The following is a 12020-nucleotide window of genomic DNA, read 5'->3' as shown; positions in this document are numbered from 1 at the left end:
CTCTGGCTACCACAGTCACATCTCCGTCCCCTCGCTACCACAGTCACATCTCCGTTCCCTCGCTACCACAGCCACATCTCCGTTCCCTCGCTACCACAGCCACATCTCCTTCCCATCGCTACCACAGCCACATCCCCTTCCCCTGTCTACCACAGTCACATCTCCATCCCCTGGCTACCACAGTCACATTTCCATCCCCTGGCTACCACAGTCACATCTCCGTCCTCTCGCTACCACAGCCACATCTCCTTCCGCAACATCTGCATGTGGAACTGACTGATCCTGCCAGGTCATCTTCTCTGCATTCTGAAATAAAATTTGCCATCATCCTGGATGACCAAACGGTTACCCTCTCGTTAGAGTTTAAACTTAGGGTTACCATACTTCAGGCGAGGGTACTGGTTGAGAACTAGATTCCTTCATGGTAATTAATCCTGAAAATGTTCACCATTTTGTCTGTTTGGCCTGTCCCTTGACCTGGATGACCAGTTTCTTTTAGCTAGCTCCATTTTCAAGTCCTCTGGTTGCCTCAATTTAAGATAGACTTCGACCCACTTTTCTCTTGATCAACATGCGAGTAAACTTCCTTCCTATGATGAGAGTGTGGTGCTGGAAAAGCACAGCAGTTCACACACTCTCAAGTCTGATCTCCAGCATCTGCAGTCCGCACTTTTTCCATCCTATGATGGCTATTTGGGACTGACTCAACTTCCATGAAATTCTATCTCCCGCTTATTTCGCTCACCCAACTTGGTCTTTTTGCAGTTAATTTCCAGAATCCACAGCCTTTTGCCTTTGCTTGCCTCCAATAGCCTTTGCATAATGAGCAGGTACTGCTTGGCCTGTTGAATATTTTCTGTTTTTGTAAAAATGCTGAGCCCATTAAGGAGAACAATGCAATGTAACTGAGCAAGAGGCAAAAGTTTCTAGAATGTGGCTTTTTGTGATTTGATGCATAATTCTGACTCATCCTTATTATTATGTGGACTTTGTACTCAGGCTGTGATACATGAAAACTTGTTTTTGTAATGTACTCCAGGTTAAAGATGTATAAATGGAGTGTTAATGGCAAAACCCTGTGAATAGTGCAGCTGTGACTGTCAAATCTTTCACACCTTTCTCCAGCCAGACCTGCTGGAGCCGCTGCTACCTTTGTTCTGCTAATGAACTGCTGGGGACCTTGGTGCCTGCACTGAGAGCTTCCTCTCCTTAAGGTGATTGAGTTGACCATAGACTTTGCAAACCACTGCCTAAAAGGAATAGCTTTGGGTCCCAATCCCACTGTAGAATTGAACCACTACTCCAGTCGAGAGCTCAGTGCTGCATCACTGGAGATGCTGTCTTGCAGATAAATGCTGAAAATAAAATTCCTCTTACGGATTTATAAAAAATAGTGCATCATGCTGTTTTCAATTCCTAGTTTTTTCTCTAGTTTTGCTGAACGTCAGCTGAAATTACCTTTGAAATTGAATGTCAAGTTTTAGATGGCTCCTGAGGTGGGTGACTCTAGAAATTTTACACGTGAGAAAATAGTCTGTTAGCTCAAAAGGTTCAGGGTTAACTTCCTCATCAAGTGTCGGACCTGTACACTTTCAGTTGTGTTGCCTGCCATCCGTGGTAGTACTCAGCATTTTTAGGGAGATTTGCTCTATGTCGGAGAACGAAGGATAATCTCATTGAAACAATTGAAAAACACAGCTGGTCAGGCAGCATCTGAAGAACAGGAGAGTCGACTTTGAGGATGAGCTCTGCTGAAGACCTTATGCTCAAAACTGTCCTGCCCCTCAGATGCTGCCTGACCTGCTGTGCTTTTCCAGTGCCACATATTTCGACTCTGATCTCCAGCATCTGCAGTCCTCACTTTCTCCTAATGGGGTAGATGCTGAGGGGCTAGTTCTCTCAGCTGTGGAGTCAAAGAACTGGCTGCGGGGCGGTGGGGGGTCATAGAGTTATACTGTACAGGAAGGCCCTTCAGCCCATCAAGTCTGGGCAGAGGGCAGAATCAGGATGCAGGCGAGTATCATCTCAAATGGACTAGTCATTCCAAAGTGGAAAGAGGAGACATTTATCTTCTCAGAGGCTTGTGTGTATGTGATTAGCTACGCTCAGAATATGACTGAATGCCTGTTGAGTTTATTTAAAAAGGATGTTGAGATTTCTCCTGAGGCATAAGTCGACTCCGTGTCAAACTTCAGACACAATCTTGTTGAATGCTAGGTAGACTTGAAATATCAAAATACCTGTCCCTAATCCTTCTAGATGCCTCCTCCTTGTGTGCTCTGTTGTAACCATTCTTTTATTCTGTACAAACAAATAAGGCCATTTGCCCTGTTGTATCTCTGTAAGAGTGCACCTCTCGCCCAGGCTTTCTTCTACCTTGTGTAGCATTTATTTTTATTTTGTTTTCCCTTGTGTGTAGAGTTTGCACATTCTCCCTGTGTCTGCATGGATTTCCTCTGGGTGCTCCAATTTCATCCCACAATCCAAAGGTGTGCAGATTAGGTGAATTTCCATGCTAAATTGTCCACAGTGTTCAGGGATGTGTAGGTTGGGTGCATTAGTTGGGGGTTAATCGTAGGGGAATGGGTCTGGGTAGGCTACTCTTTGGAGTGTAGGTGTGGACCTGTTTCCACACTGTAAGGATTCTAATTCTAATTCTTATTCTTTCTAGCAACATGCATCACCTCGGTGTTGTTCTCACTGGGGGTATTTAACCAGTGTTTTAATGTTCCTCCCTGCCCTAGGATGACTGAGCTGTGACTATGTGCCAACTAATACAGGGTTTCTGACCCCTGGAGGTGCTCTGAAGCACTAAGACTTTATGTTTAAAAATACATCTTTCTTTTTAGGTGAAGACCTGGTTTCAGAACCGTCGCATGAAGGTGAAACGTCTTCTTAAGGAACCAACTGCTGGTCCTCAAATTGGCTTCCTTCAAGCAGACCTGTCTCAGGTGATAATAGTAGTTAGTGATAACATGGTCAGGCATTCTAAATTGCTGCATCAAGATTATTTTCTTGGGGCTGAAGGTTTAAATCCCACTGTTGTCATCAGGTAATCTTATAGAGATGAGATGAGCATGTGGATTCGTATGTTTGTCTGCACTAACTGAGTTCACCAGGCACTTTATGTTTCACTGGAAGGTTGTGTTTTGGGGAGCAGGTCTTTGCTCTTTCAATCCCATCTTCCTTCTGTATAATTTGTGAATGTGGCCAAAAAATGTAAATTGCTTAGCAGTTTGTGAACATCGGAGATAAACTTGTGCATATTAAAGTCTATCCAATAATAATGCCCAAGTATTCAATAAGGTTCAAAGTGAAACCTGATAGTACATTTGAAAGCATTGCACAGTAATTGCAATGAAATGCAGGAGTTGGTCCCACCAAGTTTTAGTCTTCCACAGAAATAAATGTCTTGATTCCAAATCCTGCCCCCACATTTCTTTATTTACCTCCACTACTAAATATTGGAATCTAAACAGGAAATACTTAGTAGGTCAGGCTTACAGCAAGAGAAACAGATCCTGTACCACATCTATCTGTTGAATGATACAGAGGGAGTAAATTACTGTAGATTCTGGAATCTGAACTGAACACAAAAAATGTTGAAGATCACAGCAGGTCAGGCAGTATCCATGGACAGAAAGCAAGCTAATGTTTTAATGACAGGATGAACTATCAATATCCTTTTTCCCCCTGTACTGCAACCCTTCCTCTATTATAGCATAAATGCTGTCCTTTCCATTCTTCACTTTAGCTCTGATGAAGAGTCATCTAGATTCAAAACATTAGCTTGCTTTCTCGCCATGAATGCTGCCAGACTGGCTGTAATCTCTAGCACTTTTTGTATTGAATGATGCAGTTTGATTCAATCTCCATGCACTCCAGAAACTATAAAAAGCATTTTTTTCTGATAGGTCCTAATGTTATTCTAAACAGCAGCTGATAATTCCTTCACAGCTATTCTTTCTCAATCATGACTTTCCTAACAGGTGTGAAATATGAATCACCCTTTCCTCAAATTTTAAATTATTCTAACAAACCAGCCCAAAATCTCTCTTCCCAAGTGCACTCAAGAGCAAGCAAGTAATCATGAATTAAAAGAGACAATGCATTGAATGACTCTAGTCTGGCAGAATCTGATAACATTTTCAGATCTGTGCCCCAGGAAAATGTTTGTGTAGATTTTAAGCAAGAGAGTCAAACTCCAATGTTTGTTCTATCATACGCTACTGCCCTGGATCAAACTGCTTTAGTGATTATGTATATAAAGATATTTTTATGAATAAATTAAATTTTTGAAATAAAAAAAATTAAGCAAGTGAAAGATGGGAGATTGGAATCAAGAACAAAACCAAATTGAGTTCTGGGACAGAGTTAGATTAGAAGATAGATTTTTAAAAGTGAAGTAAGGCAAATTATATTTGAAGTCTGTTGTATTTACACTAGTTTTCGTTCTTGCTTTTCACAGAATAACTCTATGGTGTACGGGAAACCAAAGGATTACATGAAGCAACAGTTTAACAGCTATCCCCTGCCACATCTGTTGCCCAGACAGCTGATGTCATCTTCTGACAAGCAATGGTCCAGTCCAGGCTCTGTGTATCCAAATTTGGGTAAATTCCAGTCCACAGTTATCAAAAGCAAATTGCAGTACACCAATCAGTCTGTCAACTTTTCCATTAAGAAACAAGCTATTGCACTCTCTTCTCGGCCAGAGGTGAAACCAGTGAAGCTCCCAGTGACATCCTACAGTCACGCTATGCCAGTGCAACACTTTGATTTCTCACTGCAGCAAGCCTTGCCCAAGCCTCGATACCTCCAGCAGAGCCTCCCATATGAGATGCACAAACCTGCAGGGGATGAACTTCATTATGAAGAAGTTATCATTTCCTAGAGCCCCTATTGGCAATTTGGCTGAAGAAATTAACCTTTTGATTGCCACATTCCTAGTAAAAAGAGTCAAAGGCTGCAGAGGTGAATTCTTGCAATCCAGAAAGCAGCTCTCTCTGCACATTGTGACTCAGCCTGCTTTCTTTCATTGCAGACTCTATGGACTCTTCCCTTGACCCCCAGGAGCTATGCTCTGTGTTCCCTGCCATACTTGACACTGATGCCAAAGATTTCTCAAAGCTTAGTCCTACAGTTCTGAAAGGGATTTCATTTGTGTTTTAATTTAATTATATTTTTACATTCTGAACAAAACTGCAAAAAGCAAACTTTTATGAAAGATAATTTAGTTTGTAATCAGGTTGTCCTTCTTTTAAAGTATGTTCCTCTAGTCAGTGGTCACTGATTTCACTGGGTCTGCTTGGCTGCTTATAACTTGAGAGCTACTGATAGTCTCTCATTCCTGGCACCAACCAGTGGTGGCCTTCTGAGCTTGTAACTTTGTGTTGGGTGGAGGGAGTGTGGAAATTCCCATCAGTTGGCACTGGCACTGGCTTCATGGCATCTCCAGGTGAATTTCTATAACTGACTGTGAAAGTGTTATTGTTCCAATCTGACCCATCATCACTTGGCGCATTCTGGCACAGCAAGAGGCATCTGTTGTAATTGTCAACTTGAGTTTGATTATTTGTTAACAAAATGGTGGTTAAAGACTTCAATAAAGCTGAAAGATTCCAACTGAGTCATTGTGTAACTCTGATTAAATTGCCTGCACAGTCAAACACCAAACAGTCTTTGGAAATTTCCATTGCTGTAGCACCTTCCATTACCTCAGCATGTCCCACTTTGCTTCACAGTCCATGAACTACTTTGACGTAATGTAGGTACTGCAATTCCCAGCTCTCCAATCTGTTTGAACATTTAAAAAATGTAAAGACTTGACTCTTGACAATGTACATGGAGGGAGAACCAGAATTAAGATTTCCTCAGAGCTGGAAAAAGTTAGGTATTTTGAATTTTAAGCAATGGAGGGAAGTGAGGTTGGGAAAGAAAAACATAGATTGGTGAGGTGGTGGAGGCAGAGATATTGCAGAGATGATATACAATAGAAAGCAATGCTAATGAAGCAAATGAAGAGAAAGGAATGGGTCTGGGGGTGCTCTAAACATTGAATATGTTTCCAACATAGCTCTGAAGGGTACTGGAGCAATTGCCATGATCTAGATGAAGGGCTTTTGCCCGAAACATCGATTTTCCTGTTTCTCGGATACTGCCTGAACTCCTGTGATTTTCCAGCACCACTCTAACCTATGATCTAGAATTGAACTCATTTTGCCAAGGAAGCTCTAAAATGCCTAATTCAAAATAAGACATGATGTTTCTATAGCTTCTGATAACCATGATGTAGAAGTACTGGTATTCTCTGGGAAGCAAGGGAGGAGATTGCAGAGCCATTGGCCTTGATTTTTATGTCCTCTTTGTCTACTGGAGTAGTGCCAGAAGACTGGAGGATAGCAAATGTGGTTCCCTTGTTCAAAAAGGGGAGTAGGGATAACCCTAGTAACTATAGCCGGTGAGTCTCACTTCTGTTGTGGGCAAAGTCTTAGAGAGAATTGTAAGGGATAGGATTTATGCACATCTGGATAGGAATAATGTGATCAAGGATAATCAGCATGGTTTTGTGAAGGGCAGGTCGTGCCTCACAAACCTTATTGAATTCTTTGAAAAGGTGACGAAGGAGGTTGATGAGGGGAAAGCGGTAGATGTGGTATATATGGATTTTAGTAAGGCATTTGATAAGGTTCCCCATGGTAGGCTACTGCAGAAAATACGGAGATATGGCATTGAGGGTGAGTTGGAGGTTTGGATTAGGAATTGGCTGGATGGAAGAAGACAGAGGGTAGTAGTTGATGGCAAAGTTTCTTCATGGAGTGCCGTCACTAGCGCAAGGATCTGTTTTGGGACCATTGCTGTTTGTCATTTTTATAAATGACCTGGAAGATGGGTTAGAAGGTTGGGTGAGCAAGTTTGCGGATGATACGAAAGTCGGAGAAGTTGTTGACAGTGAGGAAGGATGTGGCAGGTTACAGCAGGATATAGAGAAGCTGCAGAGCTGGGCAGAAAGGTGGCAGATGGAATTCAATGTAGCTAAGTGTGAGGTGATTCACTTTGGGAAGAATAACAAAAAGATGGGGTACTGGGCTAATGGTCGGATACTTGGTAGTGTGGATGAGCAGAGGGATCTTGGTGTCCATGTACACAGATCTCTGAAAGTTGGCACCCAGGTAAATAGTGCAGTGAGGAAGGCATATGGCGTACTGGCTTTTATTGGTAGAGGAATTGAGTTCCGGAGTCCTGAGGTCATGATGCAGTTGTATAAGACTCTGGTGCGGCCGCATCTGGAATATTGTGTGCAGTTTTGGTCGCCATACTATAGGAAGGATGAGGAAGCACTGGAACGGGTGCAGAGGAGGTTTACCAGGATGTTGCCTGGTATGGAAGGAAGATCGTATGAGGAAAGATTGAGACACTTGGGGCTGTTTTCATTAGAGAAAAGAAGGTTTAGGGGTGACTTGATTGAGGTGTACAAGATTAGGGGGTTAGATAGGGTTGACAGTGTGAACCTTTTCCCGCGTATGGAGTCGGGTATTACAAGGGGGCATAGCTTTAAATTAAGGGGGGGTAGATATAGGACTGAAGTTAGGGGTAGGTTCTTCACTCAGCGAGTCGTAAGTTCATGGAATGCCCTGCCAGTAGCAGTGGTGGACTCTCCCTCTTTATGGGCATTTAAGCGGGCATTGGATAGGTATATGGAGGATAGTGGGTTAGTATAGGTTAGGTGGGCTTGGATCGGCGCAACATCGAGGGCCAAAGGGCCTGTACTGCGCTGTATTCTTCTATGTTCTATGTTCTATGGTGTTGGACTGGGTGGAAAAAGTCAGTTGTCACAACATCAGGTTTATTTGAAATCTCAAACTTTCAGAGTGCTGCTCCTTTGTCAGGTGAAGTCTTCACTCGATGATGGAGCAGCGCTCTGAAAGCATGGGATTAGCATCACTGGAAGAGCATAAAGGAGACTGCGAAATGGAGTGTGCTGGAGAATTACAATGATGAACCTCACTAAGCTCAGGGTTAACTTTAGAACTGGATGCACTTATGCTGACTGATTACAGGACAACCACGATTATCTAAATGACACGGGCAGAGAGTATTATGTTTGGATCAACGTTTAGCTAAGCATTGGACCTTGAAGCTTAAAAATGTGTTGCTGGAAAAGCGCAGCAGGTCAGACTGCGCTTTTCCGGCTTGATGCTGCCCGACCTGCTGCGCTTTTCCAGCAACACATTTTTAAGCTCTGATCTCCAGCATCTGCAGTCCTCACTTTCTCCTATTGGGACCTTGAAGTCTTGTTTGGATAATCCGATTTTTGGATAATCAAGGGTGCCACGTAATTGGCTTCACAACCAATTTAGTAAGGAGTTTATGATGGATCTAACAACCAACCCTACCCTGATGCTTGGACAAGATGTTGAATCTTCGAGGGAATATTTTGCTGCAGGTTAGGCAATAAGACCTAGGAACAGAAGTTGACCTTTTAGCCCATTGATTCAGCTCCACCGCTCAGTAAGATTGGGGTGATCTGGGAATCCTGAACTCCACTTTCCTGCCTTTTCCCTATAACCCTTGATTCCCTTAATGATAAGAGTTCTGTTATCCTACAAGAAAAGTTATTTTTTTCAACAGTAACCTCCATAAAGTGATGAAATACTTCAAGAGGAGATGTTTCATTTGGGGAAGACCAGGCAGTCAGACGAATCAGACAGATCTTCCAAAGAGCATGCATGGGTTGAATGATGTCCTGTGTTGTATTCTTTTAACTTTTTTACTGGGGAGTCAGAATGATCTGATAATTTTCAGTTCTAATGACTCTAAGCTTGACAGAATCTCAACTGCAAATTCAACAACTCCATCCTGTGACAAACCTTACCTTGAGCTTCACCAGCCATCACTTAGAATATTCATACTCTTAATATTTTCCCCCGTCTTGATTGATCAGAAATATGAACCTGGTTTCCTCCTTCACAGATATTAATAGAGCAGCTGACTGCTTTCAGCCTTCTTTGTTTTTATTGTAAATTCATATTGATTCAGAAGAGGCCAGCTCTCTTGTTTTCTCCACGCAGATGTTGGCTAATCTGCTGAATTTACCAGCTTTATTTCTTACTGCAAGTTTAGAACAATTTGACAGAAGTGCCAAATGTGAAAAATACCTTGAGTGACAGATAGAAGAAAAAGAGCAAGCTAGAACCCTGACCATAGTGTTACAAGGAACAAGGGATCAGTCAAAGTGTGTTTGCTTTAACGCAAGGAATATCAGGAATAAAAGTGATGATCTTACAGCATGGATCAGTACCTGGTGCTATGATGTTGTGGCCATAACAGAGACATAGGTTTCTCAGGGGCAGGAATGGTTGCTGGATGTTCCAGGGTTTAGAGCATTTAAAAAGAATAGGGAGGGGGGGAGAAAAGAGGAGGGGGTGTAGCACTACTAATCAAAGAGGGTATCACAACTACAGAAGCTTCCATTGTCGAGGAAGATCTGCCTACTGAGTCAGTATGGGTGGAAATTAGGAACAACAAGGGAGCAGTCACCTCTTTAGGGGTTTACTACAGGCCCCCCAATAGCAGCAGGGAGAGGGAAGAAAGCATAGGTCGGCAGATTTTGGAAAAGTGTGGACGCAGTAGGGTTGTTGTAATGGGTGACTTTAACTTTCCCAATATTGATTGGAACCTCCTTCGAGCAGAAGATATGAATGGAGCTGTTTTTGTAAGTTGTGTTCAGGAGGGTTTCCTAACTCAGTACATTGACAGGCCGATGAGGGGAGAGGCCATTCTAGACTTGGTGCTCCGAAATGAGCCGGGGCAGGTATCAGATCTTGTGGGGGAGAGCCTTTTGGTGATAGTGACCACAACTGCCTCACATTCTACATAGCTATAGAGGAGAGGATTAGGCAAAATGGGAGGATATTTAATTGGGGAAGAGGAAACTATGATGCGATTAGACATGAGTTAGGAAGCATGGACTGGGAGCCAATGTTCCATGGTAAAGGCACTATAGACATGTGGAGACTGTTTAAGGAACAGTTGTTGCAAGTGATGAATAAATATGTCCCTCTGAGACAGGCAAGAAGTGGTAAGATAAAGGAACCTTGGATGACGAGAGCGGTGGAGCTTCTCACCAAAAGGAAAAAGGTAGCTTACATAAGGTGGAGGAAGCTAGGGTCAGGCTCAGCTCTACAGGATTACAGGCAGGCGAGGAAGGAGCTCAAAAATGGTCTGAGGAGAGCCAGGAGGGGGGACGAGAAAGGCTTGGCAGAACGGATTAGGGAGAACACAAAGGCATTTTACACTTATGTGAGGAATAAGAGAATGGTCAAAGAAAGAGTAGGGCCGATCAGGGATAGCATAGGGAACTTGTGTGTGGAGTCTGAGGAGGTAAGGGAAGCCCTAAATGAGTTTTTTGCTTCTGTCTTTATGAAAGAAACGAACTTTGTAGTGAATGAAACCTTTGAAGAGCTGGAATGGATAGAGATAGAGGAAGCTGATGTGCTGAAACTTTTGTCAAACATTAAGATTGACAAGTCGCCAGGCCCAGACCAGATTTGTCCTCGGCTGCTTTGGGAAACGAGAAATGCAATTGCTTCACCACTTGCGAAGATCTTTGCATCCTCGCTCTCCACTGGTGTCGTACCTGAGGACTGGAGAGAGGCAAATGTAATTCCTCTCTTCAAGAAAGGAAATAGGGAAATCCCCGACAATTACAGACCAGTAAGTCTCACGTCTGTCGTCTGCAAGGTGTTAGAAAGGATTCTGAGGGATAGGGTTTATGACCACCTGGAAGAGAAAGTGAGGTCTGCAGATGCTGAAGATCAGAGCTGAAAATGTGTTGCTGGAAAAGTGCAGCAGGTCAGGCAGCATCCAGGGAACAGGAGAATCGACGTTTCGGGCATAAGCCCTTCTTCAGGAAGGAAAATATTCTGCCTGGAAGTCAGTGGTGAGTGGTGTTCCACAGGGCTCTGTTCTTGGGCCTCTACTGTTTGTAATTTTTATTAATGACTTGGATGAGGGGATTGAAGGATGGGTCAGCAAGTTTGCAGATGACACAAAGGTTGGAGGTGTCGTTGACAGTATAGAGGGCTGTTGTAGGCTGCAGCGGGACATTGACAGGATGCAGAGATGGGCTGAGAGGTGGCAGATGGAGTTCAACCTGGATAAATGCAAGGTGATGCATTTTGGAAGGTCAAATTTGAAAGCTGAGTACAGGATTAAGGATAGGATTCTTGGCAGTGTGGAGGAACAGAGGGATCTTAGTGTGCAGGTACATAGATCCCTTAAAATGGCCACCCAAGTGGACAGGGTTGTTAAGAAAGCATATGGTGTTTTGGCTTTCATTAACAGGGGGATTGAGTTTAAGAGCCGTGAGATCTTATTGCAGCTTTATAAGACTTTGGTTAGACCGCACTTGGAATACTGTGTCCAGTTCTGGTCGCCTTATTATAGGAAAAACGTGGATGCTTTGGAGAGGGTTCAGAGGAGGTTTACCAGGATGCTGCCTGGACTGGAGGGCTTATCTTATGAAGAGAGGTTGACTGAGCTCGGACTTTTGTCATTGGAGGAGAGGGGACCTAACTGAGGTATACAAGATAATGAGAGGCATAGATAGAGTCGATAGCCAGAGACTATTTCCCAGGGCAGAAATGACTAACACGAGGGGTCATAGTTTCAAGCTGGTTGGAGGAAAGTATAGAGGGGATGTCAGAGGTGGCTTCTTTACACAGAGAGTTGTGAGAGCATGGAATGCCTTGCCAGCGGCAGTTGTGGAAGCGAGGTCATTGGGGACATTTAAGAGACTACTGGACATGCATATGGTCACAGAAATTTGAGGGTGCATACATGAGGATCAGTGGTTGGCACAATATTGTGGGCTGAAGGGCCTGTTCTGTGCTGTACTGTCCTATGTTCTATGTTCTATAGCATGACTCAGTCACACACCATTGAAAGAACCACAACATACCAAAAGGATCACAACACCAATTAAACTGCAGAAGCTGAAAATCTGAAACAAAAATGGA

At 43.3% G+C, this 12020-nt stretch overlaps 1 protein-coding gene and 1 pseudogene across 3 annotated transcripts in view; one reads left to right on the top strand and one right to left on the bottom strand.

Moving 5' to 3' along the window:
- The window catches only part of LOC122543434 (uncharacterized), a 151101-nt gene extending 145472 nt beyond the window's left edge, over positions 1-5629 (top strand). For both annotated transcript variants that reach the window (XM_087982678.1, XM_087982677.1), the window contains 2 exons: positions 2850-2951; positions 4469-5629. In XM_087982678.1, the coding sequence (XP_087838804.1) occupies positions 2850-2951; positions 4469-4894 (528 nt within the window). In that variant the 3' untranslated portion in view covers positions 4895-5629. The remainder of the gene's footprint in view (positions 1-2849; positions 2952-4468) is intronic.
- LOC122543408 (uncharacterized) overlaps positions 1-12020 on the bottom strand; it is a 203464-nt pseudogene that overhangs the window by 190076 nt on the left and 1368 nt on the right. The window lies entirely within an intron of this gene.

Source organism: Chiloscyllium plagiosum, unplaced genomic scaffold (assembly GCF_037043375.1).
Source record: "Chiloscyllium plagiosum isolate Xiang-an unplaced genomic scaffold, Cpla_swu_hap1 HiC_scaffold_44, whole genome shotgun sequence".
NCBI classification, from domain to species: Eukaryota; Metazoa; Chordata; class Chondrichthyes; order Orectolobiformes; family Hemiscylliidae; genus Chiloscyllium; species Chiloscyllium plagiosum.
This window is presented reverse-complemented; position numbering and strand designations above follow the sequence as displayed.